Below are 14,226 nucleotides of genomic sequence, written 5' to 3' on the forward strand. Positions count from 1 at the left end.
GGGGGCAGCTCTCAACTTGAGGAATGCTTCCTTAACTTGAGCCCAAAACCTTCCTTCCATAACACCTATCTATTCTCTGGTCCTAGTTCTAACCTCTAAAACAAATGAATTTATTTTTAATCTTAAAAAAAAATCGTTTTTAAAGTAAAAATGTCCTTGAGAATCTAATGGAAGCTTATGTGGCTCCCCTCTACCATCAAAATGCACCCAAGAAATTTTTATGTACTATTTTAAAAGAATTCAGAATGTTTCTGAAAACCTAATGTCCATCCCAAGTTTAAAATATAGAGGAAATCCAAATAAATCCAATTATCCCAATTAATGAGGCTTCTACTATTAGAGATAGTAACTGCCTCTCTTCCAAATGTTCTTATACCACACAAACATCACTTCAGATCTGTTCCTCATTGTTACAGTTACAGGAAACTATTAACACAGCCTGCTACCATGAGGAATATGTATCCTTGGGGAATGCCACCAGCCCACTATAGAAACTGGTACCCAACTCACTAGTCCCATAGCTTTCACCACATTTATCTAGTAGGATCACAGAATTAATGGGAAAAAATATGCTTACCATAACAATCTGCCATAATTTCTAACTGCATCATTATAAGTAACTTTGTCTTCGGCATTCTGTAACAACAAAATTGCCCTAAAAAAAAAAGGTATTTATTTTAAATTATCTAAACGCAACAGCATTCTTTTACCCTTCTTTGTTAACTAAATCTACAGGTTTTTGTTTCCATTTAATTCTACTCATTCTTTAATGCTAGTTATAATACCCACTCATAGTTTATTACCTTGGCAACAGAGAAGAGTACTTAATACAGTCAAACCTGTTATCAAATGTCTCCCATCTCGAACAATTCTGTTCTCAACCAAGTTATTCAAGAAAAAAATGTCTTGGTTGTTGAACAAACTTCGGTTTGGACCTGACAACCCTTTCATGTTGATACATGAGCATGACAAAAAGCATCTCTCAGGTCACAAACAAAGGAGAGAATGCACCAGTGTGGGTCAGTTTACCACTAAACCTCTAGTTGTTAACACCTCAGGAAATCGTGCTGTGAATATTTTTGTGTTTTTTGCTGGTGAAATGGATGACTAGACAATTTTAAAACATAAAGAGACCATAAGAGTGTTAATGGTACAAAGGGTGTGATAGAAACAATGATCACAGGCAACTGAAGAGGTAGAAATATTGTTAATTTGGATAAACCAAAAGCAGTAATGGGTGAACACATTTCCAAGGTAATAGAAAAGCAAAGATGCTGCCTTCTAACCTCCTGAAGGACACCCCTGGGATGAGAGTTGAAAGTGATTCATTTAAGGCTAGTAGGAGGTAGTTTAGTAAATTTAAGAAGTGTTTGTTTATAGATTAAGTAGTATATTAGACATGTACTGTATATAAGAAAGGTTAAAACAGGGAATCATTTGGGGATCTAGAATGAATTAATTCAATTTACATTATTTCTAATGGGAAAAAAAAATGATGGGGCTTTTGAACAAATTGCTTCTTGAACAGCCTTCAGAAATGAATGAAGTTTGAGAACCGAGGTTCCACTGTACTTAGATTTTAGATTGTCAGAAAAATTACTTTAATAAAGTGAACCTTGTAAGTGAAATCATTTCTCATACGTGAGTTTTAAATATTCCCCAAATTTTAATCTAAACATGAAAAAACAACTGTGTTGTTTTGTTTTGACATATTTGAACTACATACAAAAACACTCTTTGAAATATTTATATACTAGCAGTTTGAGTTAGGTAGCCAGGAAATTGAGTGCTTTCATGTGCCTTACCTGTTACTTACAGAAACGTATTTGAGCAATATTGAGTTCAGAGAAGGGAAAGAGTCATCAGGAGCCCCCAGAGGCTTAGCATTAATTCACCAACATACTGACAGCCAGTATGTTCTCTCTCATGCTCAGTCCCCTTTGGGCAAGCAGGAAAATGTCTTAACAACGAAAAGGAGTGAAATACTTAGTAATGTTTTATTTATTTTCTTTTCTATTTAAAGAGGATTGGCCAGGAAGAAATATCCAAGAAAAGCTTCTACTCCCCATGATGTCACATAAAAAACAAAAATTTGCCAGAGAAATCTAGAAGATAGTATTACAGACAAAACTATATTAAAAATTATACCTCTAGTTAGATTTATAACTAATTTGTAGTTTCAAGTCTCAAATACTTGTTTAAGGCAAAAAACCACAGTGGTGATCAGTTAAGAGAGTGGTACATATCCAAGTGACCATGAAGTTGCCACTCTAGACTGAAGGTATAACCAGTATCACATTCACAATATACGTGACTATAATATGTAACCTCAAAAAATAGTGAGCACCCTAAAGCTATCTAGTTTTCTGTTTAAAATCCTGCTCACTGTTGTATTCTATAATATGTATACATATTTGTTTACTGGTGAGTTTACTGTGACATTGAAAGAAATACAATTGTGGTTTTTCATAAACCTCTCTCCACATACACCTGGAACAAGAACCTCTTCATTACACAGCCTCCAGTACCATCTAGTGATTAGTCCTTTGAATGACACAGAGATCCATAAAAAATGGCAAGTATTGGCCAGCTGGTGTGGCTCAGTGGATTAAGTGTTGTTCCATGGACTGAGATGTCCCAGTTTGATTCCGGGTCAGGACACATGCCTGGGTTGTAGGCTTGACCCCCAGCAGGGGGCATGCAGGAAGCAGCCAATGGATGTTTCTCTCTCACACCTATATTTCTCTCTCTATATATAAAAATTAATAAAAACATTTTTTTTAAATGGCAAAGTATTTAGGACACCTCAATTATTTTTTAAATTTTTATCTAACAAAGCCTCTTCCAAAAATCTATTTATCTAGATTGAGGGTAAAGATATACTTCAGAGGTTAGGCAATCAGGTCTTTTAACTTCTCATTTGATCCTCGCAAGATCAATAGTTCTTTTCTTATTCACAAATCAATTAATTTGCAGAGAATAAAACTTCAAAATGAGTTCCTTCCCTGTCATTCCCCTGACTGGTCATTCCACTTGAGCACAACCCTTGTTTCCTCAACATGCTAAGTGTACTCCTGATTCACAGCACTTGCTCTTGCTGTTCCTTCTGCCTGGAATGCTTGTCCTGACAAACAAATGGCTTATGGCTTCACTTCATTCAGGCCGGGCCTCACTTGCTCCTTAGTAAACCTACCCCTCCTAAAACCTATTTCAAGTTCACTGCCTGCCTCTGTGATTCCTGGCCCTTTACCTTGATTTTCTTTCTTAGCAATTATTACCATCACAGATGCCTATTAGCTTATCATGTATCTTCCCCTACCAGAACACGAGCTCGGTGAGAAAGGGGCATGAAAGGACACTGCTTGACACACAGCAGCTCAACAAATATTTATCCATGGATAAACATACAGTAGATAAAAGTGACTTAAACTAATATATAACGTTCTGACTTCTTCTCTGAATAAATACATGTATTTAATAAAGCTAGACAAAGACTAAAGGGATACCTTTTTCTAAAACAAACTTAGGGGTTTTTTGTTTGGTTTTTGTTTTTTCTTCTCTCTCTTTCTCCCTCAGGTTAAGGAACAGAAATCAAAATATAGCTGAAAATTTGGAACTGCCTATTTTCAACTTCAAAGATGTAATAATAATAAATAATAAAAGATTAGGAAAAATATCTAAACATTCGTTTTTACCTTCTTCATGAGAATGAGACTAAATAAGCAAAGGCCAACTGAAAAATCAGGACAGCATTTCAGTGCAAGGCAGAGCTCACCTGTGGAAGGCATCTGCGGCTTCCTTTCTCAGTAGTAGATGTTCGTTTAAATAACCCAACATTGTGAAAGCTGGGGCGTAGTTCTGAATTCTTTCTGGAAATCCAAAAATATTTTCTTTACATGTACATAATAGATGTTTGTGAAATATTAGTTTTATTTTCAATTTTTTTATTTTAAATACCATATTCTCTCTTAAGATCATTGGTACTATTAAGAATAATAGCCTGATTATCTTGGCTATAAAATAGCAGTAATCATTTTAAAATTCTTCTAAATTATTGAGAAACATTTATAGTTATTATATACTATGTTTTAAAATTTAAACATTTTTATCCTAATGGTATAATAACTTGAAAATGTACCTCATGATAAAACTATTCATTTGATTCATAAGGAAAATTCAGTTCTTTGGCTAATCACTTAAACTTTCCTGTGATTAATTTTAGCAACAATTTTTCTTGGGAGTGTGTTCCAATTTCTATGTGTGTGTGTGTGTGTGTGTGTGTGTGTGTGTTTAATTTACTTAGAATTAGTGAATGACTGGTACTGCCAATACAGTATTTTGAAATTTTAATGTCAAAAAACATCATGTATCTAATGGTGTACAAAAAAGAAACATATCTGATCTAATTAAGTTGTATTGGGAAGCAAGCCTTCAAATCCCTTAAATTGTTTAACAAAATACAGTGTAATCATATCTTATGCGGTGGTTAGAATCTAACATCAAAGCATACGGTGAAAATCACAGTCAAAGTCATTTTGAAATATCCTAATGATACCACACAAGAAGAGGGTCACCAAAACTGAGTCAAGACTGAATAAGAGGACATCCATGACTTCCATCCACTCATCCTGAGGCACTCAGCAGGACAGATGAAAACACTGTACTCTCCATATTCCCCCTCTTCTCTCTTCTAATTTATTTATTTTTGGCTAAGCACATGTATTGAATTTGTTAAGTGAATATGCTACCACTATGACTCCACTATAGAGTAAAAAATGTAGCTATGTAAAACTGTCAGGAAATGATTTGTTCATTATTCTAAGTATCTGAATTTTTCAGAAAGCTCAAGATTTACCTCTTTATGTAAACTCTTTATAAATGTTACCCATTCTGCAAAGAAACCTCTCATAAAATTTCTGATCTTATGCTTTCTCAGGTTCTAGGCATTCTTTTGAACCATTCATTTTGGCATACTGATACATGTGGATGGCCCAAAGTGCTGATGACTTTAAACTAAGTGTGTTCTGCTCAAGTGCCCCAGGCTCAAGGCAGTGAGAGTGTCACAATCCTTCCAATATCTATGATGAGGCATTTTTCTCTTTGGCTTTTTACAAGCTATCTGATTCTTCATATTATTCAACTACCGATATTCCTTCTTAAAGGCCTTGTTTCTTTATTAGAATTTTGTCAAAAGATTTAAAAAAAAAAAAAATCTAGTAAAGCTAACATTTCTTGAGCTTGTAGGAAATGCCAGTACTCTGGATATTTTGTATAAATTATCTTATTTAAACCCTAAGCAATTAATATTTTCATTATTGTATTATAGGTGAAAAAACTAAAATTCAATTAGGTAATATGACCAAGGTTTTATAATGGCTACTAAATCATAGAGCAGAAATTAAAATTCAATAGTAGTTTCACTAAGGAAAGAAAATTATTATAATAGGTAGTTAATAAAACACCACCACTCTGTCCTTTTCCTAAACCCAAACATATTTTTCCAGTACCTTAAAGAAAAATCAGATGTTAAAGTGGGAGGTTAAAGGCACTGGGTTTGGCACCTAAAGCACATTATCTCATTTCATTCTCACATCTCTACAAGGTAGGTATTTCTCTCTACTTTCCAAGGTTAAAAGCAGTTAAGGAAAGTAAAGTACTTGGCCTAAGACTATAGAAAAAGTAAATGGCAGAACCAGAATAGCTCAACGCAGGCCCTTTAGGCTCTAAAACGCTTCCACTACAACAGAGAAATTACTTTTATCTTGGATCATTAGCTAACATTTCATCACTCTTCAAAAGCCCTTACTAAAGTTTAAAAAGTAGACTGCTTGGCCACTGGGGGGAGAAAAGGCAAATTCATGTCTTAAGAAACACTAATATCTAAATTAAAATTAACTGATTTTTTAAATTCATTAAATTATTTCAACAGTCATTAAAATATCTTGTCATTACGTATCAGGTACCTTACCTATGTATTTACTCAAAACAACTTGTGCTGCTGGGATAGCATTCATCTGGAGGATGTTGTACCGGTACAGATCTGTTTCTCTGTTGCTTTTATCTTGCAATACAGTACAGACCCAGTATGCATAACCGATTGCTCCCTCAGTCTTTAAAAATGCCAAAAATTAACAAGTGGATATCAGGTAATAAATACACCAATACAAATTAAGAAATTAAAACAATGTACTTCAATACAGTAAACATCACACCTTTGTCTTCTTTAAGTCAACTGTTAAGTGCCTTTACAGAGTCACTATGATACACCACAGCTAAGAACTTCTATTAAAATCACTTGTTCTGCCCTGGCCAGTTTGGCTCAGCAGTTAGAGCATCGGCCCGCGGACCGGAGAATCCCGGGTTGGGTCCCCGCTAAGGGCACATACCTCAGTTGCAGTTTGTCCCCAGCCCCAGTTGGGGTCATGCAGGTGGCAGCCACTCAATATGTCTCTCTCACATTGATGTTTCTCTCTCTCTCTTCCTCCCTCTCTCCCTCCTGCTCTATCTGAAGATAAATGCAAAACTGTCCTTGGATGAGGATAAAAAAAGAAAAGAAAAAATCACTTGTTCTAGTAAACAGAACTTCTATTTAAATCACTTGCTTCGACCCTAAGTAGAGGAATCAAATGTGATAAATTAGGTGCAGAAAACAGAGTCCTGTGTGATGGGTTAGTTTGCTTCTTCTTAGCAACATTCCCATAAATCAAAGTAACAATGAACTATCAAAAGAATTCTAAAACACTTTCATAAATAATCTAGAATGTCAACCACATCTCGTCCTTACCTTATGTTTATTTTTTCTAGTCTCGGTTTCTAATCTACATGACTACTACTGCATCTACTAAATCCCAATGTCATTTCTTCATCAGATCTTGAAAGATGCTAGCAAGATGAAAACGAGAAGTTCTTTAATTAAAGACAGATTATCTTTTAAGAAAGGAGCAGAAACAAGTGCCATCATTAACATCCGATACCACGAAGTATCCATTTTCTCAACAAAGATAATACTTGACTCATCAGTGAATCCTAAAGAAAAATGTTCAGATTCTTACATGCATGCTGAGTTCTGTAGTGTGCCTGAAAAGATCCATGGTGTCGTAACTGCCAACTGTCTCTGCAATAAGAGCCTATAAAGAAAAAAAGAAGTTCTTAATGTGTTTAAAAGGAGTAATCAACATCATCATCACCACCAATGAAACTGGAAAAAACAAAGGTTTAAAAGCTGTGCTTAAAAGCGAAGTTAATTTCTGTTTCTGTCTTGGCTACCATGTTCCCAAGGCTCAGAGGACAAGAATGATTTTTTAAATTGGCCCTTAAGTAGACAAGTACTTTCAGAATTCCATCTGCAACCTTCTCCTTCCCCTCTCTCCCTTGATTTATTTACACTGGTATTTGTCTGGAATAGAACTGTCAGTCACAGGATCACCTCAGATTCACCTGAGTAGCTTTTTTAAAAGGAGGTCCTCACCTCTACTTTCCACAGATATGGGGTAGAGTCACAACATGTTCATTTTTAAAAACTGCCTCAGTATTTTAAATACTACACTTATACTAGTGACTTTATGAGACTATGTAAGAAGTTAAAATTACTTTCAAGCTCATTTATCTTTTACAGAAATCAGAGGTTTTTAATTATCATACAGTACTAATATTATTAAAAAATTAATATTAAGTCTCACTTCTATTGTGACTATTTTAATTCAATCTATCAGTTATTTCCTGAAACAAATTATTTTTAAGAATTAAAATATTTAAGCCCTGGTCGGTTTGGCTCAGCGGTTAGAGCGTCGGCCTGCGGTCCGGAGAGACCCGGGTTCGGTTCCCGCTAAGGGCACGTACTTCGGTTGCAGTTTGTCCCCGGCCCTGGTTGGTCGTGCGGGTGGCAGCCACTCGATGTGTCCCTTCACGTCGATGTTTCTCTCTCTCTCTCCCTTCTTCTCTCTCCCTCCCACTCTATCTGTACAAAGAATGGAAAAATATCCTCGGGTGAGGATAAAAAAAAAAAAAAGAATTAAAATATTTAAAAAATAAAGAAAAAAATAACTTTTGTTTCTGATAACATCCAAGATGTATGAACCTAGAACAGTGCTATTCAAAGGAAGACCCTAGACCAGCGGCAGCATCAATGCAAATTCTTGAGCCCCCTGTGTCCAATAACTTACACAGAGATAAGTATAGTAATGCTCATTCCCAGATTCTACCACAGTTAATGGGAACAAGAAGTCTGCTTGCTTTATTAAATAACTAGAATTAGACTCAAGGGTCAAAAGTACAATAAAAATGATCAAACCAACCCCAGATTAACAATTTTATTGTTTTTAATACATTAACTCATTTATTAAAACTTTTTTCTTTTTTATAATCATCACCTGAGGATATGTTTTTATTGCTTTTTTAGAGCAGAAAAGAGGGAGGGGAAGGGAGAGAGAGAGAGAGAAAGAAAGAGAGAGAAACATCAATGTGAGAGAAAAACACTGACTGGTTGCCTTCTGTACACACCTCAACCTGGGGATTAAACTTGCAACCTAGGTATGTGCCCTGACAGGGAATAGAATCTGCCATGTTTTGGTGTATGGGGCAACGCTCCAACCAACTGAGACACTGGCCATGACCAGATTAATGATTTTCTGATATGGGTGATGATTCTATTGTTCTCTGAACCAAAAAAACCCAACCATTTACTAATTCATTACAATTTCTCAACTACATAGGACTTAGTGGCTACTCTTTCTAATCCCCTTCTTTTTCAGGTGAGAAAATTAAAATCCAGCGGTATTGCCTGGCCAGTGTGGCTCAGTGGCTGAGTGTCGACCCAAGCACCAGGAGGTCACTGTTTCGATTCCTGGTGGGGGCATGTGCCCAGGCTGTGGGCCAGATACCCAGTGGGGGGTGTGCAGGAGGTGACCAATCGGTGTTCTCTCTCTCATCAATGTTTCTATCTCTCTCCCTCTCCCTTCCTCTCTAAAATCAATAAAGAAAAAAATATAAATAAAATAAAATACAGCTGTTTTGAAAAAAAATCAGCACTGGCCGGTTTGGCTCAGCAGTTAGAGCGTCGACCTGTGGTCCAGAGACCTGGGTTCGGTTCCCGCTAAGGACACGTACCTCGGTTGCAGTTTGTCCCCGGCCCTGGTTGGGTCGTGCAGGAGGCAGCCACTCAATGTGTCCTTTTCACATTGATGTTTCTCTCTCTCTCTCTCTCTCCTCCTCCCTCTCCCTCCCACTCTGTCTGAACAAAAAATGAAGAAGTGTCCTCGGATGAGAATAAAAACAATAAAAATAAATAAATCAGTCAGTGATAGACTCAGGTTACTAACCAAGCATCCTGACTCCTATTTGGCAATACAAAAATCTAAATTTGGGGTTGGGGGAGAGGGTCACATAAGCCCTGGCTGGTGTGCATTAGTTGGTTGAATGTCATACCATGCACCAAGAGGTCACCAGTTCAAATCCCAGTCAGAGCACATGGCTGGGTTTCAGACTTGATCCCCAGTAGGGGGTGTGCAGGAGGCAGCCAATCCATGTTTCTCTCTCTCTCTCGCTCTTTCCCTTCCTTTCTCTAAAATCAATAAAAACATATTTAAAAATAAACAAGTACAAAATCAAATTCTGAAGAGTTTTAAAAATAAAAAATATAATTAAAATTATCTTTATAAAGTTTTATTTGGGGGAGGGGTAAATGTGCATTGACAGAGCTCTTGATTTATTCTTTAAGCATAATAATATCAGACTAATGGGGTTCAAAGCTCCCCAAATCAAAGCTTAATCATTACAAGCTGTATGACTTTGGGCACAATACTTAGGCTCTCTGAGCTTCAATTTCCACATCTATAAAAAGTTTAAAAACTACCACCAACTCAAAGGACAGATAAAAGTTAAACTGAAATAATGTATATAAAGAACACAGCACAATGACTGGAAAAAATAAGCCCTCAAATGTTACCTGTTATCATTATTATCACCGTTATTTAAATTAACAAGATATTTATTTATACCACTTTATATTAATTGGTTATTTATAGCTACAGGATAATTAGTAACTAAATATTATATATCTTACTTGTCCAATCCAGCACATTAAATAAGATGGATCAAGGGATTGAGCCATTTTGAAAGCTTCATGAGCTTGCTAGGAAAATAAAAAATAATACATTAAGTCAATGTATAAATTTAATATTAAATTGTCTATGTTTAAAAATACAACATATTAGTATTTAATAAGAGAATAAGAAAAGTCAGATTTATCAACATAAACATATATGAACTTAAAACTGTTTAAGCACAATTAGCAACGCTTAAAAAAACAGTGTTCCCCCAGAATACTCCTGGATGCAACAGAAGTTTAGGGATTCTGGACCCCAGAAAAAGGGCAATATAGATATCCACCGCACAGTTGGTAGAACTTTTAACAAACTACTCATATATTTGTTAACCACAGGTTTGAGGGAAGTAACTAAGTAAGACTGTATCTATTCCCCTATCTTTGAGCTTAGCTGGGAGGATAAGAACTAACAATCAACAAGGTCTGAGATATATACACGCTACTAGAAGATTGTAAATAGAACAAAGGAAAATATTAATGTGAATCTTAAAATATGTGAAAATATTTTTTAAAAACTAAAACAAAGCAAGGACTTAGTTAATAAACCATGAATGTGCTCAACATAAACTGTGCTAATTAGTCAGGAAACTTTAAAGACACCTCACTTGGACACATTAAGTTGCATGCCTTTTTTATCCTCTACAAAAAAATTACATTATACGCTGCTTTATATCACTTTCTCAATTATCTAAATTTGGCAGAAAACAGTCTTATTTTTCCCCTAAAAAAGTAAGCTAATGGGCAACTAACTGTGCGATGCTATCATAAAACCAAATTCATGGTTTATTAACTGCATTCTTGCTTTGTTTTAACGTTTAAAAAATATTTTCACATATTTTAAGATTCACATTAATATTTTACTTCATTCTATTTACAATCTTCTAAAGCAATCTCTGCTGTGACTTAATGTATTCATAAGAATAGTACAAATGCTATTTTAAAAGGATGATATTCAATATACTGGCTGAAATACAAAACAATACAGATGTTATCTGTAGATCTGTAGAAACTTCTAAACATGACCTATAAACACATGCCCAATGTTCTAACATATAACTGTTGGAGTGTGACAAATTACATGTGGCTTATAAAGGGATTAATATCAGCTAAAGCCAAATCTAAATCACCCAAGAAAATGTTAAATGTAAGCTGCCCTTACAAGTGTACAGATAAAAAGAAAAACACCCAAATTTATAAAATTGTTTTCATTGCTAAATAAAAAACCAACATAATTATAAAATCATAAATTTCTTGAGTGGTGTGGAAAGGAAATAAATCTTATACATTCAATAGTCAATAACATAAACAATGTCATTAATTATCTAGTGTATTAGAGAGCATACTGGACAGATAACAATATACAAAGTATTTCTCCAAAGGAGGTTGAGCTATTATGAAGAGATCATATATAGAAAATGTTCTTTACTTTTAATATGACAAAACAGACAACACATTTTACCTCAATGTTTTCATTTGCAAGGTATAACACTCCCAAGTTGGTCCATGCAACAGGATTCTAAAAATACATGTATATATACAAATTAGGTCCCTTGTCTGCATGGAAGTCTCAGAAAACTATTAACACAAAATTTTGAAGTTCTTTTTCATTGACAGATACACAGAATACTCACAATTTGCTCCGAATGGATTGACTTGATGAAACAGTGCTGAGCAAGGGCATAATTTCCAATACCTAAAAAATACAGAATAAGATAAAACTGAATTTTATTACCTGGAATGAACAATCTTCTAAAAATTTTGAAGTGTTACTCAATTCTTACCACTGTAACATGACACCACACCAAGCGCATTCCAATATAAGTGATTATTACTGTTGAGTCTCACTGCCTTTTTCAGACACTGAAAAGTAAAATTAATTTTTATTTCCTTGAATGTCAGCATATATATCAAGAGAAATGTGGTTTACATGAAAACACTATACTATCTACTTTATCAAAAAACATCTTTCATAAAAAGCACTTCATTTTTTTTTTAAGTTTATGAAAAATTTCTTAAAACCATACATGTAATGATTTCTCCAACAACTCTTTAAGATCATTCATGCTGCTGCCTGTTTCTGCTAGATGTTGTGCTTGGCGATAATAATTAATTCCAAGATCACACCACGTATTAGATGTAGGCATCAGTTTTAATGCACGCCCATAACACCTGTGGAAATATAAAACTGAATGTTATGTTCTGTTATAATGTCCTAATTCAGTTTGAATGTCATTATCTGGCCATCTTTGTCAATTACCTTCCTCCAAGATGGAGGAGCTCATTTTTCTTCAATACTTGTGTTCCTTGTTTCTGACCTAGAAGGACTCCTAAAACATTCACGTTCACTTTTGATGGTGAGACAGCATACAGACTGGTACAAGCATCCCCAACCAGCTTCCAAAGGCAAGAAACATCAGCTCGATGCTGCAGAGCCCTGGAAAAAAAGAAGTGTGATTCTTTCAAATTGTTTCCAAAAGGTATAGACTTTATCTCATTCATTATTAATTACAATTAAAACAGAAAAATTATACATATAATCCTGATTAAAACCTAATTCCTTAATTAAGTACAGTGAATGATTTACTAAAATTCCTTCTAACTGAATTACATCTCATCACCTCCCTAATAGGAAGAAAGAGAAGGAATTGATTGTTTTAAGGGAAGTGCCAGAAATTTTATAAACATTTCTTTGATACTCTTCATTATTTTTTATAGAAGTAGCAGAAATCAAATAAATCAGTAAGTTTTTCAGAATCAATTTACCTTTAATAATGACATTTTATAAAGTATGTTCTTTGTGTTTGTTCATTTGTTTGGACAACAACCAAGCAGTAAAACTGACAACTCTCTTGACAGTTGATTACTGTACACTCAAGGTTTTGCTTTCAGATCTTCCACAAATAAAAAAAAAAGACTAGTAAACGTATGACAAAGGATTTTTACTCTCTGAGACCAATACCAAAAATATAAACATGTGAAATATAAACATATAAAAATGTGAAGTCCCATACTTATTGAAGCAAGTAAGACTGAATGGACAAGCTCAAAAAGTAAACAGCAATATTAATTATGATGATAAAGGGAACTTCTTTTCATAATAAAAAAAATTTCACCTACACATTTCTCTTCTTGATATCTTATAAATAAAACACAGCAATTTCATTTAAGCCAAATCTTGATAATCAGCTATCACAACAGCTATGTTACTGGCAGATGGACAAACACATAGAACATTTTTTATAGCCTTTTCTACTCATAAAGTCTCAACCAAAAATCATTTTCCAGTATCTTCCAGGGAAGTAAAATTAATTACTGTAGTTACCACTGAAAGTTCCTTGTGAGGACCAGGACACTATTTCTAGTTCCTATGCTTAAATATCTGAGCATAATTTCTAAAATAGACACCATGAAAAAAGAAAACAGACATTAAAGAAACAAGCAATTTTAACAGTCTTTACACTCATCTCCTTTGAAATTCAATAAATAGGAAAATGTCTGTGAAGAAAAATAACTTTTATCACCCTTACATAAAAATTGTGATAGTGTGAGTTTTTAAGTATAGACGTAAATATAAATTTCGGATTCTCACTTTAAAAGTTTCATATACCTCCTTATAGCTGGTTGTAAGTGCTACATGCTTTCCAGAACAAAATTCCCCAAGCTAAAAAAAAGCAGTATTTTTAGCTCAAGTATCATCACTCAAAGGTTCACATTTATTTTTTAATATAGTTCCAACAAAGTATGCCTTCTTCACAATACCTCTCTCTTTGGAAAGACTTGAAAAGTAACAATAAAAATCAGTGGGAGAAAAAAGGCTTAATAAGGTCTTCATTTCCTATTTGGTTCATATTCTAAGCAAAGCAATACGGGAGCACCCAAATCAAGAGGGAACAGAGGAGAAGGCAAGTAGGAAAAGAAAGGAAGGGACACACAGAAAGATGTTTAAGAGCAAAAAACTCCAAGTGTATGCTTAACTCGTAGACTTTTTAAAGCCATTTACCACAAATAACACTCTACCTAGCTAATGAATTTACAGTTCAATAAAATACCAGACTTACTCAAATTTTTCTGATTCCTTTCTTGTTATTAGACATCACTTTTTCCCTAAACAGATTCTCTCCAGG

The 14,226-nt window shown here is 34.6% G+C and overlaps 1 protein-coding gene across 5 annotated transcripts in view; it reads right to left on the bottom strand.

The window, feature by feature from the left end:
- TTC37 (tetratricopeptide repeat domain 37) overlaps window positions 1–14,226 on the bottom strand; it is an 81,415-nt gene that overhangs the window by 37,973 nt on the left and 29,216 nt on the right. For all 5 annotated transcript variants that reach the window (XR_004961662.1, XM_036279462.1, XM_036279461.1 and 2 more), the window contains 10 exons: window positions 12,360–12,536; window positions 12,127–12,271; window positions 11,884–11,962; window positions 11,734–11,795; window positions 11,562–11,618; window positions 10,061–10,129; window positions 7,053–7,127; window positions 5,969–6,110; window positions 3,776–3,869; window positions 578–655 (listed from right to left, as the gene is read on the bottom strand). Coding sequence is in view for 4 of the 5 variants with exons in the window: in XM_036279462.1 (XP_036135355.1) it covers window positions 578–655; window positions 3,776–3,869; window positions 5,969–6,110; window positions 7,053–7,127; window positions 10,061–10,129; window positions 11,562–11,618; window positions 11,734–11,795; window positions 11,884–11,962; window positions 12,127–12,271; window positions 12,360–12,536 (978 nt within the window). In the remaining variant the exon portion in view is untranslated. The remainder of the gene's footprint in view (window positions 1–577; window positions 656–3,775; window positions 3,870–5,968; window positions 6,111–7,052; window positions 7,128–10,060; window positions 10,130–11,561; window positions 11,619–11,733; window positions 11,796–11,883; window positions 11,963–12,126; window positions 12,272–12,359; window positions 12,537–14,226) is intronic.

This window comes from Molossus molossus, unplaced genomic scaffold, assembly GCF_014108415.1.
Source record: "Molossus molossus isolate mMolMol1 unplaced genomic scaffold, mMolMol1.p scaffold_m16_p_3, whole genome shotgun sequence".
Classification (NCBI taxonomy): Eukaryota; Metazoa; Chordata; class Mammalia; order Chiroptera; family Molossidae; genus Molossus; species Molossus molossus.